We start from the raw sequence: 26517 nt of genomic DNA on the forward strand, positions 1-26517 counted from the left end.
AAAACATTCCATGCTCATGGAATGGAAGAACAAATATTGTTAAAATGTCTATACTACCTAAAGAAATCTACATATTCAATGCAATCCCTATCAAAATAACACCAGCATTCTTCACAGAGCTAGAACAAACAATTCTATAATTTGTATGAAACCACAAAAGACCCCGAATAGCCAAAGTAATGTTGAAAAAGAAAACCAAAGCAGGAGGCATCACAATTCCAGATTTCAAGCTGTATTACAAAGCTGTAATCATCAAAACACTATGGTACTGGCATAAAAACAGACACATGGATCAGTGGAAGAGAATAGAGAACCTGGAAAGGGACCCACAAATGTATGGCCAACTAATCTTCGACAAAACAGGAAAGAATATCCAATGAAAAAAAGACAGTCTCTTCAGCAAACAGTGTTGGGAAAACTGGATGGCAACATACACAAGAATGAACCTGGACCATTTTCTTATACCATACACAAAAATAAACTCAAAATGGATGAAAGACCTAAAAGTAAGATAGGAAATCATCAAAATCCTAGAGGAGAAAACAGGCAACAACCTCTTTGACCTCAGCTGCAGCAATTTTTTGCTCAACACATCTACAAAGGCAAGGAAACTAAAAGCAAAAATGAACTATTGGGACCTCATCAAGATTAAAAGCTTCTGCACTGCAAAGGAAACAATCAACAAAACTAAAAGGCAACCAACGAAATGGGAGAAGATATTTGCAAACGACATATCAGATAAAGGGTTAGTATCCAAAATCTATAAAGAACTTATCAAACTCAATGCCCAAAAAACAAATAATCCAGTAAAGAAATGGGATAAAGACATAAACAGACACTTTTCCAAAGAAGACATCCAGATGGCTAAAAGATACATGAAAACATGCTCAGTATCACTCACCATCAGGGAAATACAAATCAAAACCACAATGAGATACCACCTCACACCTATCAGAATGGCTAAAATTAACCAAGCAAACAACAGATGTTGACGAGGATGCAGAGAAAAGGGAGCACTTTTCCACTGTTGGTGGGAATGAACACTGGTGCAGTTACTATGGAAAATAGTGTGGAGTTTCCTCAAAATATTAAAAATAGAACTATCCTACAATCCAGCAATTGCACTACCAGGTATTTATAAAAAGGATACAAGAATGCTGATTCGAAGGAGTACATGCACCCCAATGTTTATAGCAGCACTATTGATAATAGCCAAATTATGGAAAGAGCCCAAAGTCCATCAAAGGATGAATGGATAAAGAAGATGTGCTATACATATACAATGGAATATTACTCAGCAATCAAAAAGAATGAAATCTTGCCATTTGCAACAACATGGATGGAACTAGAGTGTATTATGCTAAGTAAAATAAGTCAGTCAAAAGAAAGACAAATATCATATTATTTTACTCATATGTGTAATTTAAGAAACAAAACAGATGAACATAGAGGAAAGGAAGGAAAAATAAGATAAAAACAGAGAGGGAAGCAAACCACACAGACTCTTAAATACAGAAAACAAACTGAGGGTTGCTAGAGGGGAGGTGGGTAGGAGATGTGCTAAATGGTGATGGGCATTAAGGAGGGCACTTGTTGGGATGAGCACTGGGTCTAATATGTAAAGTGATGGATCACTAAATTCTACTCCTGAAACCAATACTACACTGTATGTTAACTAACATGGATTTAAGTAAGTTTAAAAAAAAAAAAAAGATTTAGTTGAGGATGATGAAAAAGTTCTGGATATGGAGTGGTGATGGTTGCAAAACCATATGAATGAATCTAATGAACAGAACTATATACTTAAGAATGGCTAAAATGGTAAAATTTATATTATGTATATTTTACCACAAGAAAAAAAGCCATTTTGCTAAGCAATATTCAAGTTTTTTCAATTTAACTGGTTCTATAATTACCCATTGAGTATGTATACCATTACTTACTTGTTTCTAAAATGTTAGATATTTATGTCATTTCTAATTTCTCATCAGCATAAATAATACTAAAATGAAGACTACTTTGTCTAAATATTTTTCTCTTCATGAATAATATCCTTCAAAAGATCTTCTAGGCCAAAAGTTAAGTATATTTTTTAAATTAACTTTATTTTTTTTAGTTTACATCCAAATTAGTTAGCATATAGTGCAACAATGATTTCAGGAGTAGATTCCTTAATGCCCCTTACCCATTTAGCCCATCCCCCCTCCCACAACCCCTCCAGTAACCCTCTGTTTGTTCTCCATATTTAAGAGTCTCTTATGCTTTTGTCCCCCTCCCTGTTTTTATATTTTGTTTCTCTTCCCTTATGTTCATCTATTTTGTCTCTTAAAGTCCTCGTATGAGTGAAGTCATATGATTTTTGTCTTTCTCTGACTGACTAATTTTGCTTAGCATAATACCCTCCACTTCCATCCACGTAGTTGCAAATGGCAAGATTTCATTCTTTTTGATTGCTGAGTAATACTCCATTTACATATATACCACATCTTCTTTATCCATTCATCCATCAATGGGCATTTGGGCTCTTTCCATACTTTGGCTATGGTTGATAGTGCTGCTATAAACATTGGGGTGCATATGTCCCTTCAAAACAGCATACCTGTATCCCGTGGATAAATACCTAGTAGTGCAATTGCTGGGTCGTAGGGTAGTTTTAGTTTTTAGTTTTTTGAGGGACCTCCATACTGTTTTCCAGAGTGGCTGCACCAGCTTGCATTCCCACCAACAATGCAAAAGAGATCCTCTTTCTCCTCACCAACATCTGTTGTTACCTGAGTTGTTAATGTTAGCCATTCTGACAGGTGTAAGGTGGTATCTCATTGTGGTTTTGATTTGTAATTCCCTGATGATGAGTGATGTTGAGCATTTTTTCATGTGTCGGTTGGCCATCTGGATGTCTTCTTTGGAGAAGGTCTATTTGTGTCTTTTGCCCATTTCTTCACTGGATGATTTGTTTTTTGGGTGTTGAGTTTGATAAGTTCTCTATAGATTTTGGATACTAATCCTTTATCTGATATGTTGTTTGCAAATATCTTTTCCCATTCCATCAGCTGCCTTTTGGTTTTGCTATTGTTTCCTTCGCTGTGCAGCTTTTTATTTTGATTGAGGTTCCAGTAGTTCATTTTTGCTTTTGTTTCCCTTGCCTCCAGAGATGTGTTGAGTAAGAAGTTGCTGCAGCCAAGATTGCTTGCTTTCTCCTCGAGGATTTTGATGGCTTCCTGTCTTACATTTAGGTCTTTCATCCATTTTGAGTTTATTTTTGTGTATCGCGTAAGAAAGGGTCCAGGTTCATTTTTCTGCATGCAGCTGTCCAGTTTTCCCAGCACCACTTGCTGAAGAGACTGTCTTTATTCCATTGGATATTCTTTCCTGCTTTGTCAAAGATTAGTTGGCCATATGTTTGTGGGTCCATTTCTGGGTTTTCTATTCTGTTCCATTGATCTGAGTGTCTGTTCTTGTGCCAATACCATACTGTCTTATGATTACCACTTTGTAGTGTGGCTTGAAGTCCAGGATTGTGATGCCTCCTGCTTTGGTTTTCTTTTTCAAGATTGCTTTGGCTATTCAGGGTCTTTTCTGGTTCCATACAAAAAAGTAAGCATATTTTTAAGGCAGCATGTGTTTCCATGCTGCTTTGTAAAACAATGATACCAATTTTACAATACCACCAACAATGTACCATGTAATAATTTTTCCACTACCATAACTTGGTCAGCAGTGTTATCATTAGAAAAACTGTGTGGTGGTGGGGAATGATTTCTTTTTCTTTTTCTTTTTTTTTTTAATTTTATTTATTTTTTAAACAGAGAGAGACAGAGCATGAATGGGGGAGGGTCAGAGAGAGAGGGAGACACAGAATCTGAAGCAGGCTCCACGCTCTGAGCTGTCAGCACAGAGCCCGACGCGGGGCTCGAACTCAAAGACCATGAGATCATGACCTGAGCCAAAGTCGGAAGCTCAGCTGACTGAGCCACACAGGCGCCCCAAGGGAATGATTTCTTAAGCAACGTGTGGGTACATAATATTATAGTATTCCACAATTTTTGTCTATATACAGTATTGCATTGATTTTTGTGATTTATATTAAGGCAATAAAAACAATGTAATAATTAAATGGTACAGTAATAACTTTTGCATCAATTTTAATTTTTCTGATTATTAGCAAGGTTGAACTTTTTCCCATGTGTTTATTATTTTTGTCTCTTTTTGTGGGAACTGCCTATTCATCTATTTTTGTAGCTCTATCATCAACTTGGTATTTTTGTTACATATTTTAATAAATTGTTTTGACTGTTTTAGATATTGACTACACTTTGTAAGTTTTGATGTATTTTCTGTTTCCTTTTATTTTCATTTTGGTTAGTTTCCAATTTATGTAAGTTTTCCTTTTTTTTTTTTAATTTTTTTTAACGTTTATTTATTTTTGAGACAGAGAGAGACAGAGCATGAATGGGGGAGGGTCAGAGAGAGAGGGAGACACAGAATCTGAAACAGGCTCCAGGCTCTGAGCGGTCAGCACAGAGCCCGACGTGGGGCTCGAACTCACGGACCGCGAGATCATGACCTGAGCTGAAGTCGGACACTTAGCCGACTGAGCCACCCAGGCGCCCCTAGTTTTCCATTTTTATATTCATCTTTTCTTTGGAGATTTATTCTTAAACTGAATTTTAAGAAATTACCATTATTGCTGAACTATTACTCAAGCTTTCAGTCACTAATCACATGCACTGTCATACCTTTGGGATATAAAAGATATGTGTATTTTTAATTCTGATAAATTAAAATGTGACCTTAAATTATTAGAATTCATCTTTGTAAAGATATTGCTGATGACAGAAACGAGTCATTATGTATGACATTTCAACAACATCTCTATGAGGCAATAAGGGATAGATAGATATAAATTAGTCATTTTAATAAACAGATAAACTGAGGTACCCAGAGGTTATACAGAATCAGAATTTCTCAAGGAGTTTGTAGAAATATTAGGTCTAGAGTCTAAGACTTTTGGATCAACACTTCTACCATTAAATCATGTTTCCAAAACAAAATATACTCTGGGTACTAAATTCAAAATTTTTATAACTCAATGAAGTTCAAACTGGGGCTTGAGCCAAAAGCTCAAGTTCAACAATTAATGATGAATAAGAGTATATACAGATTGTCATTTAGCCTCCTTGTAAATCCCTTGGATGGTAATATATTAAGGACTAACAACAGATGCTGACATTACCTCAAAGCCAGCTGGCCTTAATATAATCAACATGACCTTGGATGGTGACAATTGCTACAGAGAAGAAAGGAAAGATACTCACATGGTATTTAGACAAGCTACACTTTTAGATAGTTTGAGCTAAGATTCTGACATCAAATGGAAAACATGTTTTCCTTTCAATGAACTTTGACTATAGCACTATCAAATGGAACTTCATCTGAAATATTTTATGAATGTTTTTTATAGTCACCCATCTGGAATGGAATGAAATACTCATTTAGAATTATAGAATACTAAAGGTAGAAGAAGTCTGAAGAGCAATCCAGTCCAGATTTCCCTTTTGATTGATGAAAAATAAAGGGATATGCTTGTCACAACTTACGCTGACTGCAGAGCCAGAGCTGGACCTACGTCTCCTAACTTTCTCTCCTAACTGCCAGCTATATTCAAAATTCTGTTCTTTTGCACATTTAAATATCTGCCATGATTTTTTCAAAAGCTAGTAATTAAAGAAAGTTCAGGCTTGGGGCGCCTGGGTGGCTCAGTCGGTTAAGCATCCGACTTCAGCTCAGGTCACAATCTCGCGGTCCATGAGTTCGAGCCCCGCGTCGGGCTCTGGGCTGATGGCCCAGAGCCTGGAGCCTGCTTCCGGTTCTGTGTCTCCCTCTCTCTCTGCCCCTCCCCCGTTCATGCTCTGTCTCTCTCTGTCTCAAAAATAAATAAACGTTAAAAAAAAAAAAAAGTTCAGGCTTATGAAATCATTACAATAGACTATGAGAAAGCATTGTCATTTGGAATTATCCATATATTGAAGTGTTAAGATAAACATAATTATTTGGGTTCCTTATTGAAAAAAATATACATTTTAGTAGCTGGGAAATTTCTTAAATTTGTATTTAATCATGCGTGTAGCAGCCCCCCCCCCCCCCCACCTCTGATAAAAGTGTTTAGGGCCACCTGGATGGCTCAGTCAGTTGGGCATCTGACTCTTTTCAACGTGTTCTTTTTTTTTTTTTTTAATTTATTTTTGGGACAGAGAGAGACAGAGCATGAACGGGGGAGGGGCAGAGAGAGAGGGAGACACAGAATCGGAAACAGGCTCCAGGCTCCGAGCCATCAGCCCAGAGCCTGACGCGGGGCTCGAACTCACGGACCGCGAGATCGTGACCTGGCTGAAGTCGGATGCTTAACCGACTGCACCACCCAGGTGCCCCTTGGGCATCTGACTCTTGACTTTGGCTCAGGTCATGATCCCAGGAGGAGTGAGGTCAAACCCCGCATTGGGCTCTGTGCCGAGCATGAAGCCTGCTTAAGATTCTCTCTCTCCCTCTCCCTCTGCCCCTTCTTCACACAAGCACACACTCTCTCATCTCTCTCTCTTAAAAACAAACCAACCAACAAATAAATAAATTTTTAAAAAGGTGTTTAAACAAATAAAAAACTACAGGCATACCTCAGAGATATTGCAGGTTTGGTTCCAGACCACTGAAATAAAGTGAGTATCACAATAAAGCAAGTTGAACAAATTTTTTGGTTTCCCAGTACATATAAAGTTATGTTTATACTACACTGTAGTCTACTAAGTGTGCAATAGTTATTATGTCTCAAAAACACAATGCACATACCTTAATTAAAAGATACTTTATTGCTAAAAAATGCTAAACATCATTTGAGCTTTTAGCAGGTCATAATTATGGATCACAGATCACCATAACAAATATAATAATAATGAAAAGTTTAAAACACTGCAAGAATTACCAAAATGTGACACAGAGACACAACGTGAGCAAATGCTGTTGAAAAATGGCAACAACAGGCTTGCCTGACACAGGGTTGCCACAAATCTTCAATTTACAAAAATGCAATTATCTGTGAAGCACAATAAAGTGACATGCAATAAAACGAGGTATGCCTGTAATGCATTTTGCCTGGTACACTGGTAATGAACATAATTTGTAACATTTGGGAAACTCAAAGATGAGAGAATTTTTCCACGTGCTTATTATATTTCTTGGAGGCAGTGCCACAGTTGACAGGAGATGCCTTTGGCTGGGGAGTGAGTTAACATTATTATCATAAGTCTTTCCTAAATTCCAGTTTTAGAGAAAGTATAGGAAGAGAATTTTTATGTTTCCTTGGAAAGACAGCCAACCTAGATACTACAATACATGGTTAATAAGACTAGAATATGGTGGAACAACAGCTATTACAAAATAGAAGATAAATGTCACATGATTTATATCAACCAAATTTCAAGGTAATAATCAGGTTATTTTGAATACTAAATAAATAACATTATTAGGAGAATTTGTAGCTCTCCTGCTTAAAAGAAAGCACTCAAATTCTTAAGATCTGCCAGAGTTGTTAACAACACAGTGCTTATTCAACCTAATTTTTTTTAAAACAAATAGACTTTCAATCACACAAAGCTTTTTCTCTAGAATCTAGACTAAAATGTTATGAATTAAAAGAAAAAAGTACTGATAAAGTAAATGGCTCATTCAAATAAATCCGTTTGAAAGGATTATAGACTAAGGTTGACAGTTTGAGTATTATGAGAAAAATGGAAGGATGTTGAGTTTTTAAAAAAATTTCAGAATGACAGAGTAAGAAATTCCGTGTGTGATATAGTTTTCTCACGATATAAAGCAGAAATAAAATAGTAGCTTGTAATTCTTATACAGGGCATAAGGTGGTGCTATATTCTACCAATTCAGGTAAATTCATATAAAAAGAAAACTGTTAATTCACTTGTCATATACAAATTTTACTTATTTTCATTCGCAATGTATAGGGAAATAATGAAAAGTACAAATTAAAAATAGTTCAGTTGAAAATTCTACTATCAGAAAACTTGAATGTATCAGTAAAGTTACATTTTTCTTGGGACACTGTAGAGAACATAATTTGTTTTGACATATAATTCTGTATTATTATTAAAGTTTTAGGTGGGGTAGAATTATTAAGCAGATCTAGCATAAACTTGGGCACCTGGGTGGCTCAGTCAGTTAAGCATCTGACTTCGGCTCAGGTCATGATTTCACGGTTGGTGGGTTTGAGCCCCGTGTCGGGCTCTGTGCTGACAGCTTAGAGCCTGGAGCCTGCTTTGGATTCTGTGTCTCCTTCTCTCTGCCCCTCCACTGCTCATGTTCTGTCTCTCTCTCTCAAAAATGAATAAACATTAAAAAAATTAAAAAAAAAAAAAGATCTAGCATAAATGTAGAGGAGGAACTTATATATCATCATCATCATCACTGTTGTTCTTTAAAGATACCCTATGTCACATACTTATTAGAAAGCTATTTGCTTTTCATTAAGACAAACAGGTAAAGAGTTAATGAACGTTTTGTTATTAAAGAATTATAAAATGTATATAAAAACAAAAAGTTAAATAGATGATTTATAAAGGAAAAAATTTATATGGATTGCCACCTAATTGACAAGTTGAATTGATCATCATTTTGAAAATATGAGAAACTTTTGTAACAAAATTACTATTTGGAGCCTTCACAAAAATTTAGACAATTAACTTCTACTTTAAGATGTTTGTATTGTTATATACATAGGCATATACAAAACAAATATGTTACACAACATATTCATATCTTATATAACACATGCGTTTTATACCACACATATACTTAAAACACATTCTAATTGGGAGTCTGGATACAGGAAGTATTACATCTCTGGAGTTTACAACTCATGGTTTGGGCTTTCTCTAATTGTAATCATGACTAGCAATTGAAGCTATTCCTCTTTCAAAGAAAAATTCCTAACATTCTTTGCATATTACAAGACCTAAGCAAGCAGAATTCAGTATTAAAAAAAGAAAAGTGATAATGTACCCAAAAGTGGTCTATAGAAAAGGTCTTATTTTCCTCCTGTAATTCATGTCCTTTACCAATTGTGTGAATTTACAGTTTAAAATCTGGCTTATGCATACATTTCAACAATTTTCTAACTTTTGAAAAGATCTTTTTCCATCCCAATTCCATAATTCTCCACTCCACATGAAACTGAGGTACCCAAACTTGTTTAAAATAGATTTAAAGTATTTGAAGTAACTTGTTCTTCTAGTAACTTATTCTATCAATCTCAAAACAAATTATACAATAACCATATTTATAACAAGTACTTCTCAGAGTTGTTGTAAACTTAAATTTATGAAATTTATTTCAAGAATTCAAAGTAAAATGCAAACAAAGAACTGAATCCTGCTGACTAACAGAATTTTTTAAATTCACAGATTTTTTTTCTTTAAATCACTTCAGCTCATCTAAGAAATATCAGATAGTAAACAATAGTGGGCAAAATCAAGATCAGAAATAGGATATTAAAAGTCAGGCAAATAATATGAAGGTAATATGAAGGCCTTGAAGTATTTCCAAACACATAAAGTTTTATATGAAAGTCACAGAATTTTAAAATTGAAAGTATGCCATCTTCTTTTAATCATTAAATTCTTCTAGTATCTTTTACCTAATTCCCACTTGTCATCAGCACCATTCCCTGCTTTTGATGTCTTAGGTGCAAAATGTAAGTTGTCTTTTGTTACACAATCACTGTGGCCTATAGATTAATTGTGGCATTGTCTGTTAGATCTGTCCCTTTCTTACTATGTTCAGGTACTACCCTAGGCTTAGCTGTCATCACTTTATATCAGGATATCTCTATCAGCCTTTCAGATAATCTCCCTAAATTGAAGTCTTCATACACAACATACAATAGTAGCATAAGTTCTTAAACTATACTTTCATCACTTCCTACAGTCATCTATTGGTTCTGTAATAGTATTCATTACGCTGTCATTTATTAAAGTGATTACTAGATTCCTGGTACTATGCTATGCACTTAATACCTGTGAGATGATTTAAATCTTCTAGGAACACACTAAATATAATTATTCTCAATTTATAGATAAGGAAACTGAGACTCAAAAGGGCTGCTGACTAACTTACCAAGGATCACACAGTTATTATGTGACAAAAACTAAGATTCAAGCACAGGCTTGTTTCTATCCAAAGCTCTTAATTAGCATCTAAAACAGTGCTTGGCACAGAAATACCACTCAATAAATACTTGCTGAATAAATGAATGAATAAATGAAATACGATGTTATATTACCTTGACATATTGCTAACGGTCCTGTAAATTTTGTGGTTTTTTAATACAACACCTGTATTAAAAAAATTTTTTTTTTGTAACATTTATTTACTTTTGAGAGACAGAGAGACACAGAGCATGAGGAGGGGAGGGGCAGAGAGAGAGGAAGACACAGAATCTGAAGCAGGCTCCAGGCTCTGAGCTGTCAGCACAGAACTGGACGTGGGTCTTGAACCCACCAACTGCGAGATCCTGACCTGAGCCGAGGTCGGCGCTCAACCAACTGAGCCACCCAGGCACCCAACACCTGTATTTTATACTAAGCAAAATGGCTGGTATATATTACCGTTTCAGTAAATATTTGTTGAGTTGAACTACATTAAGAAATGGTATTGGGGTGCCTGGGTGGCTCAGTTCATTGAACGTCTGACTTGGCTCTGGTCATGATCTCAGAGTTCGGTGAATTCGAGCCCTGCATCGGGCTCTGTGCTGACAGCTCAGAGCCTGGAGCCTGCTTCAGATTCTGTGTCTCCCTCTCTCTCTCCCTCCCCTGCTCGCTCTCTATCTCTCTCTCAAAAATAAACATTAAAAAAAAAGAAATTGTATTGGTGGTGCGCATGGGTGGCTCAGTCGGCTGTGTCTGACTCTTGATTTCAGGTTACAATCTCACAGTTTGTGAGCTGGAGCCCTTGCATCTATCACTATCAGCACAGAGCCTACTTGGGATTCTCTCTTCCTCTTTCTCTGCCCCTCTCCTACTAGTTGTCTCTCTCTCTCTCCCAAAATAAATAAATAAACATTAAAGAAAGAAAGAAAGAAAGAAAGAAAGAAAGAAAGAAAGAAAGAAAGAAAGAAATTGTATTGGTAAGGGCCCAATTAACAGGAGCATGACACTGAGAAAAAGTCTTATTATGGTTTTAGTATAATCCATATTAATATTTTTCTCTATATATACTGGCTAAAATTATTTACACTTTTGAATTAGATAAACCACAATTATTTAACTAAGTTAATTTTATGAGCTTTTAATTTAGTTGCAAAATAGAGAAAGCTACCATTGGTAGAAAATAATATTGTTGGAACACTAAATATTGTGTGTGAACATGTTGGACATGCACACCAAATTGCTTAGGGTGTAGAGATTCCTAAACAGTCTGAACAAAATTCCTTGGAGATAATGTTTTAAAATTTTAATATAGAACAAATGTCACTCTCTAGCAATTTAAAGATATAAGGGACTTCAGAGTTCAATAACAAATACAGAGTTGTTATTTGAAACAAAAATGTAGCCCTTGAGAACAATCAGTTCAGTTTTCTAACAGCAGTTATAGTATGTGGTCATAACCATTTTTCCCCCTTTTACAGAGGTCTCTAGGTGCACATTTTTAATGTATCCTAGCAGTTTCCAGTTAATGTTTTATATTTCTGTAGCTATTATTTTCTGTTGAAAGAAAACTAGTAAAGGTTGAGTCTAAAAAGGGAAAACAAAGGAAGAAGATCAATATTAACACTCCACAAATATTGACTTAGCAAGGTGACTTTCTTGTCTTTCTCTCATAGGAATTGATATTGAATGAATGATGTATTTATAGGAAATACCTATGGAAAACATGTTAAACAAAACCAAAAAATTGCTATGCAAAGTTCATAATCAGATAATCAATTCATCAAGTTCAAAAATTGAAAAGACATCACTTTCAAATTGAAGACCTTTTAATAATATTCTTATTCATCATTTTTACTTTAAAATCATTAAAACTGGCTTATCGGTAGAAATACTGTAATCCACAGAAAAATCTCAAAGAATTACTTCACAAACTTTATTGGTTCTCTGTAGACACCAAATAGTTATTAATAAACTTAATGTCAAATATTTGCAGAAAAAGTCTTACCTATTAATTTAAAATACTATACCTTTATTGAATTTGGCTCGGTTAACTTTGAGTTTCTGTTACTATTAGCACCCATGGTAATTGTGAAGGAAATAGATGTTTTGAACTTTCTAGTTGTTGCCAGTGAAGAACTCCTGGTATCACCTGTAATAAGTAAGAGTTAATTACTTGGTCTCTCATTATCAAAAGTCATCAATAGGAAGTCTATTTCTAAACACAGTGTAGCATAAAAGGCATATGTATTAATTTCCTTCTTTTTTTCCTTCCTATTGAAATAAAGTCAGAAGTTTCATATTTATCAGGCTTTAGTGGTCCCTAATGTAGGTTCTATTAATAAGATTCTTTATTTCAATATGTCAGTCACTCTTTACTCTGAAATTTTAGTTTTAATAAAATATAATGAGCATAGCCAAATCAAGTTCCATAATAAAATTTTACTTCAATAGATTTTTACATCTGAGAGAGTCTAGAAACAGTAGCTAACAAAAAGTTGGATTCTCATTTATCATTGTTAAGCTAAGACAGAAAGAAAAACTTATCTGATTATGACCCTTCATTCTTATTCAAGAAATCTTTAGTATCAAAAGTAAATACCTTTCTTTGAGAATGTTTCCTGCTCAGTTTTTCTTATGATTCTAGGCGATGGTTTTGGTACTGATGATGGGTCCCTTTCAGGAGGTTCTTCAATGTGGTTTCCAAACTGTTGACGTCTCAGTTTACTGTCAACTTCCAGTTTTTCTACAGTAGTTTTGAGACATTGCTCATTGGTTGTCACATATAATTTACAAAACTACGGGAAACAAAAAAGTAGTCCAGTGGGTAAAACCTTCAATCATACATTTGGGAGAAGGCAAATGCACATTAGTAGGCAAGGGATAGACTGATAGATGGAATATATTTCCTATTGAACTAGGTTACTCATTTTATTTTCTTGAATCAGATTGACCACTCTCAAGTGACCTAGTGAAATGTAGCCATGATTCAATGAGGAGGTCATACTCTGAGTGAAAATAAAATGTTACACAAAGAGAAGTGATTTATTATTTTTTTATAAGACATGTGTAGACTTGAGTTTGTTCTAAATAATTTTTATGATTCTTCCACCCCAGAAACGGCATATTTCTGAGAAGAGTCTCTATGTTTGAGTGCATATCTGTAATGTGTGAGCACATGCATGTATTTTACCTTGCTTATTTCTAATGTAGTCATCAGGTTACAATACTCTTCAGATTAAATGTCAAGTATCCTTTGTACACAACATATCAAATACATCATTGCCAATATCAAAAAGATGTGCCCTTTAAAAATTCTTCTACACAGTACACAAATTTACATTAGCATGAACTTATGTACCTTGATGTAATCAAATTTGCCATCAGCATTTACATCTGCCAAACTTGTTACAGCATTTACTTCTTCTCGAGTCATCTTCTCACCTCTCTGAGAAAACAAGATTTATTTTAAAGCAACATGACTATCACTTTGTTATGCGAGGGACAGGAGGAGAGTGAAAATTTATTTTAATCTTTTCTACAAGTCAAAAGTCATGAATATATGGTTTCATTATAAACCTCAGAACGAGTATTATGTCAAGCAATAATGAAATTCATCTAAATTAAAATTTCACAATTTTATCAAATTTTGTAAAAGTATCAATTTCAGTTTACTAAATTTCAACAATATATATTATAGATCCAGTAATAATACTACCACTGAATTTAGAGTAATGATAATTCTCCCGTGATACCAATAATCAAAATGGATTCCCAATCCCATTTATACTTTGTTTCTCTTTTATTTATCACATATGAACCTATTCCTAAATTACAAAAAGTTCTGAGCAGCAAATAACTGCAAAGGCACACAAGGGGACTGCAACATGGGTTCAATTTTATACTTTATGTTTTATTTACAGAGCACTTTTCATCCAGAAGGATCCTTAAGTACTTTATAAACAACCTATATGTGATTCACTTCATCTGCCAATGAAATAGCTATTTTTAATGTGGCCTTGGTAGCCAAAGTTAGATTCCAAATAGTTTGGCCAGCAATGCATATTACAAAACTATTTCACAAATCTTACCTTTGTTAGAAGTTTATAAAGATCAGTGTGCAAAATACAGCCATCATCGTTTACATCTAATTGCTTAAATGATTTTAGTAGTTCTGCTTTTGAAGTAGGTTTTTCCTTCCTTAAAATTACACAAAAATCATCAAAATTCAGTTTGGCAGTTTGAGGAGTCCAATACTTATTAATGGTCTTTTGGGATGGATTTCTTCCTGCATGCTGTAGAGCTGCCCAATTAAACAAGTGTTATTATAGGAACATTTGGAATTGGTACCTAAGTATATATTTTTTAAAATCATTATACACTACACTATTATACACAAGTACACATACACCTTTGGGGTTGATAATCTAGTGATATCAATGTATGCCTGACTTATAAAAATGAAAAAAATACATATGTTATCATTTAATGCCAGAATTAAACTCATTTTTCCTATTCTGACAGTTGGTTCTCAACCTACATAGTTTAACTAACTGAAAACATCGATTTACTTTGTAAAAGTGCCTGGAGGAAAAAAAAAAGATTAAAGACAACCATCCACTTATTTTGAGGACATAAGAATAACCACAAAAAGTATAAATTATTACTTTTTCTGGCCCAACAAATACCTTAATGAAATGAGGAAATCATTAATCTGAGAAAACTATTGTCAACAAGGCATGTATCTATCTAAAATGTTCATCACTACTAAACATTAGGGCTTCAAGAACATTAGTTGTTAATCATTAATCAAGTCACAAATGTCAAATATATACACAAAAAGTATCTATTTACAGTTATAGCCTTGCTAAAGATCAAGAATGTCAACATACATTAAAAAAAAATTTTTAAACATTTATTTACTATTGAGAGACAGAGAGACACAGAGCATGAGCAGGGGAGGGGTAGAGAGAGGGGGAGACACAGGATCTGAAGTAGGCTCCAGGCTCTGAGCTGTCAGCACAGAGCCCGACACGGGGCTCGAACTCACAAAGCGTGAGATCATGACCTGAGCTGAAGTCAGTCACCCAACCAAGTGAGCCACCCAGGCGCCCCAAGAATGTCAACATACTTTGAGAGAAGTATGCATTATAGAGACGCAATGGTCAAATCACTTGATTTTTAACCAGAATTTTTACAAACAGTCCTTTAACTGGTTATTTTAGAGACATTCTTGTTTTAAAAGGTATGCTCTTATATCTATGAAAGGCAACAAATTACAATGTGAGAAAGGCTTTTGTATTTGCATATGCCATGCACATTAAAACATAATGGCTTTAAACAATTGTACTTTGTACAGTTTAAAAGCAGCAAATGGGTAATTTGCACATAAACAAATCTCTGCATATTAAGACCTAACACTATCTAAAATGAACCCATGGTAAGTTTCCTAAACACTAGAGAAGGAATTAATAGAATTTTAAAACGTATAACTGTCTTGAATCGTGCTACAACTTCTATTATAAAACCTTATATTGGATATTTATAACAATCATAGGTGAAATTTCACAAGATCTTGCATTACACTTAGCACTATAAAAAATGATAACCTGGGGGCCCCTAAGTGGCTCAGTCGATTGAGTGTCCAACTTCAGCTCAGGTCATGATCTCGCAGTTTGTGAATTTGAGCCCACATCAGGCTCACTGGTGTCAGTGCAGAGCCCACTTTGGATCCTCTGTACCCCTTGCTCTGCCTCTCCCCTGCCTGCACGCTCTCTCTTAAAAATAAACATTAAAAAAATGATAATCTGGATGGTCTACAATTTAATGAAAAAGGACTAATACATATAAAATAATTTAACTAAAAAAAAAATCTGCAAGGAAATAAAAACCAGATCAGGGCAGTAAATATAGACATTTATGAGTCCCTTATTTTGAACATTCATTGTGCATGAGCATAATACAGGGTTTTGTTTTTTTCAGAGATTCAAACTTCTTGGTTCCTAAGTTTTATAATATAACTAGGAAGTCCACACCTGAAGGGTAAAATTGCTACCTGTGGTTATGATTCACAGTTAATAACATATTAGAAGTCCACAGACTAAGAGAAATGTTCCCATCCTCCAGATTATGACAGTGAATCATACCTAGATAATTTAAACTTTGAGACAGAAATGGAAACAAGATCATCATCCAGGGTGACTTGTAGAGTTAACAGAAGTTGCATCTGTAGGCATCTATCTGGCTTAGTGGGATGAACATTCCACTCTTGATTTCAGCTCAGCTCATAATCTCACAGCCGTAGGATTAAGATTTACATCAGGCTCCATGCTAAGAGAGGGGCCTCCTTGGGATTCTCTCCCTTTCTCTCTCTCTGCCCCTTCCCTACTTGCATGCACACTTCTCAAGTATTTTGCCTAGCATAAAAACAGACCATTTTATAACTCATCTATAAAGAGTCAGGAAAAAGGTACATGTGTTTTAGGATTCCATCCCCAGCCAATGTCCACCCTTTAAAAGGTAAGACTATAAACAGGACCTAAATGAAGTTGTGATTTGAAGTCAAAAGTCCATGTGAAAGAAAATGCTGGGGTGCTTGAGTGGCTCAGTGGGTAGAGCATGCAACTCTTGATCTCAGGAAGTTGGAGCCCCACTGTGGGAGTAGAGAATACTTGAGAGAAAGAAAGAAAGAAAGAAAGAAAGAAAGAAAGAAAGAAAGAAAGAAAGAAAGGGAGAAAATGCTATTTTCTGTACAGCTTTGGGAAAACAGGTGTGTAACTCTTTGCCACAAGGGGCAGGTCAGCACACACTTGTTGCTATCTTCAATAACAAAATGGTTTTTTGATGTACTATTAATTACAAAAAAAAAACTTTCTCAGAATAAAATTAATTATGCCTAAACATGCACTCAGTAAGTAGATATTCTCATATCTAAGAAATAGGTATAATTTAGTAGTTACTAATCTAATTTACTTTCTAAGTTTAGAATTAGTTGGAGCCCATTACTATGTCTGATAGCAATAAGAACACGTAACTGTAAATGTTTAAAGGTTAACACCAAAATACCGATCTTTTGCCAGAGTTTACTTTAAGCTGTGACATGAATCTATAATACCTATATTATTCATAAGTTGGGGAAAAAAGGAACTCTATAGCTCTGGCAATGGTACTGCACTGTCCAACCTTGGAATGGAATGTCATAGCACATGTTATATGCATAAATGACAGAAAGATATAGATGAAAGACATAGTAAGAAAGAGATATCACTGGGTCACACGACTTTTCAAAAATCTAGATTATCTGAACTCAATCATTACAACATTACAAAGAGACATCCAAAAGAATAAAGGAAAAAACCTAAAATTATAGCTTATAATAATATATAAATTTAATCTTTTCAATTTTCATATTCCCCAATATGGATTTCCTCAAATAGAGATCTTATTGCATACAAACCCAAGACACTGTTGCAAAAACGTCAGAATTTTTATTTAAGGAAACCTCTTCTAAAGTTGGCAAGATAACTCTGTTTCTCTATCCATAAAGTTATTAGCCTTGATGAAACTTACAGGAGTATTCAGTGTTATCGGCTATTGTTTACTACTCAAGAGTAAAGAATTCCAAATTATTTGACATATCTGGCAAGGACAAAATTCATTGGTCTGATGGATATTTGCAACCAGAGAAATTTTACATATAATGGAAAGAAGCAAAAAAAAGACCAACTCTCCCTCCCTCCCCAAAAAATAAAAACAGCACACTTCTCTTTTAAAATTTTACCTGTTTCCTAATATTTCTTTTTTGTAATCATTCAACCCATTTTTACATATTCTTTACATTTTCCTCAGTAGAGGTCAAATTCAGGCTAGTGATTCAGATGCCAAAATGTTTTAAATTCTATTATTATAAATCTTAAAGTACCAAATAAGAATTTTTAAAAATATATTTTTAAGGGGTGCCTGGGTGGCTCAGTCAGTTAAGTACTCTGCTCTTGATTTCGGCTCAGGTCATGATCTCAGGATTTATGGGATCAAGCCCCACACTGGGCTCTGTGCTGATAGTGTGGAGCCTGCTTGAGATTCTCCTTCCTTCTCTCTGCTCCTCCCCTGCTCATGCACTCTTTCAAAAAAAAAAAAAAAAATATATATATATGTATATATATATATGCAAGTAATTGATGGAAGCCTTAAAAATACTAATATAGGGAGACCTGGGTGGCTCAGTCGGTTAAGCATCCAACTCGTGTTTCCTGTTTTCAACTCAGGTCATGATCTGATGGTCCGTGAGTTTGAGCCCCATGTCAGGCTCTGCTCTGACAGCTTGGAACCTGCTTGGAATTCTCTCCCTGCCTCTCAAAATAAATTTAAAAACTTAAAAAAAATACTAATCTAGTCTGTATAAACATTGAATGCTTTATTTGGAAGCTACCAGAATACATAAATATATAAAATCACACAATAGCGTAATGTAGTTTCACTGTTCAAGCTTCCCTAAGAAACTGGAATGATTCAGCAATGTAATTCTTATTCCTGTCTTTCTGATCTATTACCTTTCAACAAATAAGGCAAAATACTTAAATTTTAAAGAAAAAATTACCCAAGTAAAGTTGTTCTTTAGAAATAATGTTTTCTAAGCTGCTTTTAAAAACAGTTAAGTAGGCAGCTCTACAATTCATATAAAATATTTCTTCTTCAGTTAGTGGAAATTTCTTTGTTCGCAGACTCTCTGAAAGTGCTGACTTCTGACAGGAGAAAGCTGCATCTCTTCCTGGACTGATGGCCATTCTATTAGAAAATAATTTTAAAATTTTAGTCAGTGTTAATCCCCTAAAATGCAAATGTAACCTTGCCTCTCAAATTGGGTGGGGGTGGGGGAGAGGAAATCAAGGCATTAAAGGTTTCATATGCAGGGAAAAGTCCAATATTATAATATGCATATGTTTGTATTATCACATGCTAAACTAGAACAAGCCTTCAGCAATTTATATATATGTGTGTATATACACACACACATATATATAAACTATACGCATGTAAATAAACATGTATACATACATATATATGAGCTATACATACATGTATATTTAGAAATCAACTATATATAAGACCATTATATATAAAGAAAAATATATGTATGTATATGAGGGAGCCAAAAGAACAAAGCCAAAGCAAAGATGTAATATAAATGCAAAATAAGTATCATACAGCAAAGGAAAAGCACACATCTATTCTCTCAAAACAAGATAGCTGAAGTTAAGTCTTCATAGGGTTGTCATGAGGACTGAATAATACACAGGGAACATACAGAACAGTGCCTTCCACATAATAAGTGTTAAATAAACTGTAGAAAGAGTGAACTCCACAACAAGGAGAATTTGGATGTCATGCGATTGGCAGTTGGCATCCCTCACCTCAGCAGGATCAACGAGGTCATTCCACCAACATCTCAATAATGTAGGCCCACATTTTGAATAACTCAATTTTTAAGATCCCATTTATAGCATTATTGTGAGGTTTTACTGCATTCATCACTAATAATAACGTTGTGGCGTTATATAGCACCTCTGCTCATAAGGCTTAAAGAACTATCATACATCTTAATTTATCCTTATTACAGTGGTCAAGTATTTTTTTGCCCCTTTTACAGATAAGGAAATTGAGGGACAGAGATGTCACCCAGCTAGCAGTAACAAGAGGCAGTAAATTCTGATAACAGTTTCTTCTTTATTAACGTGAATGAAGGCTTCTTGTACAACAGTTACTGTGAGGCGCTAAATCGTGCTGGTGGTCTAACAGCTTCCAACATTATTTTACCCAGCTTTGACTTCTAAAAATACATTCCAACCTAATAAATTGAATATTTCAAGTTCAACAATAAGACGACACAGGTAGGGTCCCCTTCAGGACTCATTGGATTCTTACTCAGGAGGCCTAAATCACTTGCACCTTCTTGAATTATATAGGTCTTTTACACTTGGGAAAGAAAGATAATAATCGCTTATCATGGATGAAGTACCCTATTTATAATACACAGACTGCCTGCCTGACACTTTCATATTACACCAGATTTAGAAGGACCCCATAGGGATGTGGTGTCACAGTCTGGTTACTGCAAATTGATATCACTATAATTAAGCATCAGTTTTAAACACATATGCGTGCACACATCTCCTCACAAATGTGGGGGGTGAAAAACTGTTCCAATAAGAAAGGAAGAATGAATGTTCATTTTGCAGCAAGCAATTTTAAAATTTAAGTATTTTTTTAGGCTCGTCCTCGAATACTCTTTCCAAATAAGGTGACTCCCTCACGTGGAAATCCCACAGTACAAATGTTCCAGAATTCTATTCTTTCCCTTTCTGTGACGAGAGACGAAACGGAAGCTTAGATAAATATATAACTGCACCCCTCAGGCTTAGAAACCTCCCTCATTTAAAACTCCAGCGCGAGACCAACACAGGGGCCTAGAGAGCACACTGTAGCAAACGGCTCCATAAATAACCCGCCACACAATACCAAGAAAAATAAACTGTTAACAAGCGCCTAAGGCTTCTAAAGGGCCAAGTGAAAACAGAGCCGCCCAGTCGCCGGCCCTACACCGTGAAATACATTTCACAGATGATCGCGGGCAACCTCTCTGTTTTTGTATTTCACGACGACAAAACTGCGTATCGGGGTACATTTGAGGTACACACGGACCAAGAGTTAGTAGGACAGAGAAATAAAAGGTGACAGAAAAGGAAGCCGGACAGCGAGGCAGGGCGCGGCGCAGGGACAGAGACCGCGAGCTGTTCGCTACCTAACTCCAGCTCACAAACGAGGAAGCGCAGGCAATTCTCTCCACGGATTCCGCGATCCCCTCACTGCAGCCCAACAGACCTCGGCCTTTACTTTAATTGCCATGGCAACGGCACCTCTCCGCCACCGGAAATAAGAACCAGAGCACCTCCCCAAACAGTCCGGGTAGAAATCTAGGGCGGTAAATCCGGAGAGGACAGAAACAGCTGTGCCGCTCATCTGTCGGGGTCTGGAATGGCCAGAGTGGAGAGAGAGGGTACTCTGCTGCACTGACAGGGACTGGATGAGGTCCTAGGTCCTTAGCTAGACTCCCCCCACCCCCCGCTTTCCTCAAACACTCGGATCCCTCGTAGAGAGGGAGGGTGTTTCCAGCGGGCCACCTTGTGTGTGACACAGCGTCTGGCGCCCGCAGGCCCGCGCTTTTCAGATTCCAGCGTTTCCCTCCGGAGAAACTGCTTTAGGAAGACGTTGTTCAGTTCCTTTTATCCCGCAGTGGTGCTCTCCTGAATGTCGAAATGCCGTAGGTATCTACCCTGAGCCAACCCATGGTTGTTTTCTTGGGCCCCTCTATGAGTAAGAAGAGTAGATATTATGTTGTTAAAAATAAAAGTCTGTTATTTTACTACCAAAAAATGGGTTTATTCTAAAACAACAAAGCATTGCAATTCGCTGCACGCAAAACCATAGGTAAGTCCAACAAAAGAGAGAAGTTCTTTTATGGAGGAGGAGGAAGGTGGGAGGGGTTATTTTGACCCAAAGTCTACTGGTGAACAGCCAATTCAGGTTCAAGGTGATGATGACGGTTTCTCGTTGGCTTAGTTGCAGGAGTGGTCTGTATCATGTAGGAGACGCAGTGTACATCTTTCTCTGTTAAAACCTGTAATTAATGATTTTTCGTGTTGAAATTATTCTATTGGGGTCTGTGAGAAGGAAAGCCAGATGTGCGAGGCCGGATAACCCCCCTTGCATGCTTTTGGCTTCTGTAATCTTGCTTGCCCCTTGCATCAGCCAACTGCCCACGTAGCACAGCTGGTGGTGCCCCCCCCCCGCCCCAACCTTTTTCCTTGAGCCCCTGCAGTCCCACCCACCTGTGCAGCTGATAGAAAGTTTCAAAGTACTCGGAAGTTAGCCAGTCATAAAAGAAGGCCAGCGCCAGAGCTCGCGCTCAGCTTTTGGAAGTGCCTCCCCTAGGCCGGAACCGGTGCAAGTGCGTGTCGCTTGTCACTTGTGCCAAGTGTTGGCCTGGAAGCCGACAGCCGCACTGGCCTCTTGAGCCACCGTTGTCGAAGGCCAGCGGAGAAGCCACTCATATCGGGCCCCTGCGATGGAAAGGAAGGGGGAGTCGCAGGTGGTTTCACTGGACCCCGACCCTCGCTGGGCCCGACAATAGTCAGCCACCGCTGCGCTCAAACGGACTCCAGGTGGAACAAAAAGGCCTGTTCCAGGACGTCGGATCGGTAAGTGTCCCCAGGGACTTCAGACTGAGTTCAGGCCAGCCCCTGAAGCAGAAGGGGAACTTGATCACCCCGCATAGAACAGGGAAGCCCTGGGTGGAAGTGTGCAATCTGTTTGAATGTATGTGTGAGTGCCCGTGATCCACGGTTTTGGCTACGGAGCCTGAGTGTGTCCTACCGTGCCATTCTGTGAAGACCTCATAAATGACTGGAGGCAGAATCAGGTCCACAGGGGCCTGATCCAAGTCAGGTGTTTATACTGACCTGCCAATGTTAAGAGGCATCTAATACCCGTGAGGGGAGCAGCCAGGTGAAGGAAACAACCTCTTCCCTCGTATTTGTCCTGCTACACCATACGTTGGGAGGGACCCATTTAGGATACCAGGATGGGGGAAAATTCCTCAAAACCAACTGTTCTGGATTGTATGATTAAGAATTTTAAAAAGGGATTTTCAGGTGACTATGGGGTCAAATTGACACCCCACCCCATCCCCGGGAAATTACGCACGCTCTGTGAATCAGAATGGCCTATGTTCAGTGTAAGCTGGCCCCCTGAGGGCACCCTAGATGTCCCCACAATCTGAGCTGTTTATAAGGTAATTACAGGGGACCCTGGCCATCCGAATCAATTCCCATTCATTGACCAATGGCTGGAAATAGCCCAGGTCAAACCTCTTTGGATCCGGTTCTGCATTAATAGTAAGGGACAATGTAAGGTCTTAGTGGCGCAGGCTGAAAGAAGACTTTGCAGGAAAAAAAAACCCCACCCCCCATCCTCCAAGAAAATTCAGAAGTCCTTCCATTTCTACCACCATATGCCCCCAGGGCCCCATCAATCAAGGGAGGGGAACCTCACCTGCCTGACAGTCACCCCCTGTCAGTCTTGCTTCTGCCAGGAGCCAGTCTGCTTCAACCAGGGATACCTGAACTGGTAGGGACACCTTAGGTCTGCAGCTCCAGGTCCAAGGCCCCAACGGCAATGCAGATGCCATTGCAGGAGACTAGGGGTCCCCAGAGAATAGGCTGCAATGGGACCCTACAAGAGGGGGGGATCAGTTTTCTGCTACCAACTGGTCTGTACTACTGACCTCCTCAACTGGGGACACCACATGCTGCCCTACTCTGAGAAGCCACAGGCAATGATAGATCTCCTAGAATCTATATTCCAGACTTACCACCCTGCCTGAGTCAACTGTAAGCAACTTCTGCTCACCCTCTTCAACATAGAAGAGCCGAAAAATTGTCACTGAAACCAGAAAATAGCTCCAGTCTCAGGTACCAGATGGACAACTAGACATCTGAGATGGACATCCCAGCTTGGTCAGCCTCAGCTGACCAGATCAGACTGGCAGGAGCAGACTCTGATTATCAAAGACCAGGCTCTGTCCAACTGGGCCCCCATGAGCCCATGGTCAAAATGAAGGTAGGGGACCAGACAATAGACTTCATCATCAACACTGGAGCTGAACACTGTGGTGACAAGGTGGCACCTCTATTGGGTCGAGAAGTCACCATTATAGGAGCCACTGGGATGCAAACCCAGAGGCTATTTTGTGGTCCCCAACAATGCCAGCTGGAAGGTCACCAAATAGTTCATGAGTTCCTGTATCTACCCAACTTCCTGGTTTCATTGTTAGGTAGAGACCTCCTAGCCAAGATGGGCGCAAAAATTGCCTTCATTTTGGATGGACAGATGCAATTGCACCTAAATGAAAAGGCCCAACCCATGACTTTGTCCCTGACAATACCATGGGAAGAATGTACTGGCAAAAAACCACCCCGATATTAATTGACCTAATCCCTGGGGCCCAACCTGTCAAAATACGCCAATAAATGGTCCCACGGAAGACACGTCTGGGGATCCAGACACACTTGGACAGGCTACTCAAATGGGACTTCTAAAACGATGCCAGTCCCCATGGAATACTCCCTTGCTGCTGGTGAAAAAGCCTGAGACAAATGATTACCGCCCTGTACAGGATCTAAGAGCCATTAAAGAAGCAGTCATCAGCCTGCATTCAGGGTTGCCTAACCCATACACTCTACTAAAACTCATACCCTCTAAGGCAGGATGGTTCACATGTCTAGATTTAAAGGACACCTGTCTCCAGCTAGCACCTAACAGCCAATCCCTATTTGCTTTTGAATGGGAAAACCCTACCACAGGGGCAAAAGAACAATTCACTTGGACTAGATTGCCACAAGGATTCAAAAATTCACCAACCATATTCAGTGGGACGCTGGCATCTGATTTAGCCAGGTTTCTGAGACAGGACCCAGGATGTGTCCTCCTCCAATATGTGAATGATCTCCTGCTAGCCAGTCCCACACGGACCCAATGCTGGGAGGGAACTGGGGCCCTTCTCAGGCTACTAGCAGAGGCAGGATACCAGGTGTCAAAGAAAAAGGTATAGATTTGCCAACAGGAAATTAAATATTTGGGCTTCAAAATTACCCAAGGCAAACGAATGCTGGGAGCCGAAAGGAAACAGGAAGTCTGTGCCATTCTGGTTCCCACTACCTGCGGGCAGGTCCGCTCCCAGTTTCTGGGAGCAGAAGGATTCCATCAGATATGGATCCTAGGCTTCTCAGAGTTGGCCAGACCTCTATACGAGACATTAAAGGCGTAAGGAAGGGGGGCACCTGGGTGGCTCAATTGGGCATCTGACTTCGACTCAGGTTATGATCTCACGATCCATGGTTTCGAGCCCTGCATCTGGGCCTGTGCTGACAGCTCGGAGCCTGGAGCCCTTTTCAGCTTCTGGGTCTCCCTCTCTCTCTGCCCCTCCCCGACTCACGCTCTGTCTCAGTCTCTCTCAAAAGTAAATAAAAAAACTTAAAGGAGTAAGAAAGGTCATCCCTTTTCTGGGGCCCTAATCTTTTTTTTTTTCTTTCAGTATATGAAATTTATTGTCAAATTGGTTTCCATACAACACCCAGTGCTCATCCCAAAAGGTGCCCTCCTCAATACCCATCACCCACCCTCCCTGCCCTCCCATCCCCCATCAACCCTCAGTTTGTTCTCAGTTTTTAAGAGTCTCTTATGCTTTGGCTCTCTTCCACTCTAACCTCTTTTTTTTTTTTTTTTCTTCCCCTCCCCCATGGGTTTCTGTTAAGTTTCTCACGATCCACATAAGAGTGAAAACATATGGTATCTGTCTTTCTCTGTATGGCTTATTTCACTTAGCATCACACTCTCCAGTTTCATCTACGTTGCTACAAAGGGCTATATTTCATTCTTTCTCATTGCCACGTAGTACTCCATTGTGTATATAAACCACAATTTCTTTATCCATTCATCAGTTATCCATTCATCAGTTTAGGCTCTTTCCATAATTTGGCTATTGTTGAGAGTGCTGCTATAAACATTGGGGTACAAGTGCCCCTATGCATCAGTACTCCTGTATCGCTTGGGTAAATTCCTAGCAGTGCTATTGCTGGGTCATAGGGTAGGTCTATTTTTAATTTTTTGAGGAATCTCCACACTGTTTTCCAGAGTGTCTGGGGCCCTAATCAAGAAAAGGCATTCACAACCATAAAAACAATGGGGTGGCCTTGCAGGTTCTAATCCAGGAATTTGGACCTTGGCAGAAACCAGTGGCATACCTTTCAAAACAGATTGACTCAGTTGCGGCAGGATGGCCACCTTGTTTTAGGGTTCCGGCAGCCACCACACTTTTAATCAAGGAAGCAGACAAACTCAGGTTGGGGCAAAATCTAAATGTTAAAGTTCCCCACTCAGTTATTAATTACCCTGATGGATGCCAGGGGGCAACACTGGTTAGTTAACTCATGCTCGGATGACACAATATCAGGGACTACTATGTGAAAACCCATGAGTAAAATTAGAAGACATAAAAACCCTAAATCCTACCACTTTCTTGCCCACTGTGGCAGGGCCCCAAGCGCATGATTGCCTAGAGGTACTTGATGAGGTCTATTCTAGCTGACCCAATCTATCAGACAGTCCCTTACAAATCCTGAACTCATCCTGTTTACGGACAGCAGAAGCTTCATCTCTGATTTTGAGGTCATAGAGGCAAAGCCCCTTCCACAAGGTT

At 38.1% G+C, this 26517-nt stretch overlaps 2 protein-coding genes across 2 annotated transcripts in view; one reads left to right on the forward strand and one right to left on the reverse strand.

The window, feature by feature from the left end:
- Window positions 1-21522, reverse strand: part of EFCAB7 (EF-hand calcium binding domain 7) — a 47215-nt gene extending 25693 nt beyond the window's left edge. Inside the window, exons 1-6 of the mRNA XM_060625925.2 lie at window positions 21004-21522; window positions 18802-18989; window positions 14297-14508; window positions 13567-13653; window positions 12808-13003; window positions 12236-12357 (exon numbers count right to left, since the gene is read on the reverse strand). Of these exons, the coding sequence (XP_060481908.1) occupies window positions 12236-12357; window positions 12808-13003; window positions 13567-13653; window positions 14297-14508; window positions 18802-18988 (804 nt within the window). The 5' untranslated portion in view covers window position 18989; window positions 21004-21522. The remainder of the gene's footprint in view (window positions 1-12235; window positions 12358-12807; window positions 13004-13566; window positions 13654-14296; window positions 14509-18801; window positions 18990-21003) is intronic.
- A 276-nt stretch (window positions 21523-21798) lies between these two features.
- Window positions 21799-26517, forward strand: part of ITGB3BP (integrin subunit beta 3 binding protein) — a 71223-nt gene continuing 66504 nt past the window's right edge. Inside the window, exons 1-2 of the mRNA XM_078450574.2 lie at window positions 21799-21843; window positions 22194-22459. Of these exons, the coding sequence (XP_078306700.1) occupies window positions 21799-21843; window positions 22194-22459 (311 nt within the window). The remainder of the gene's footprint in view (window positions 21844-22193; window positions 22460-26517) is intronic.

This window comes from Panthera onca, chromosome C1, assembly GCF_046562875.1.
Source record: "Panthera onca isolate mPanOnc1 chromosome C1, mPanOnc1 haplotype 2, whole genome shotgun sequence".
Taxonomy (NCBI): Eukaryota; Metazoa; Chordata; class Mammalia; order Carnivora; family Felidae; genus Panthera; species Panthera onca.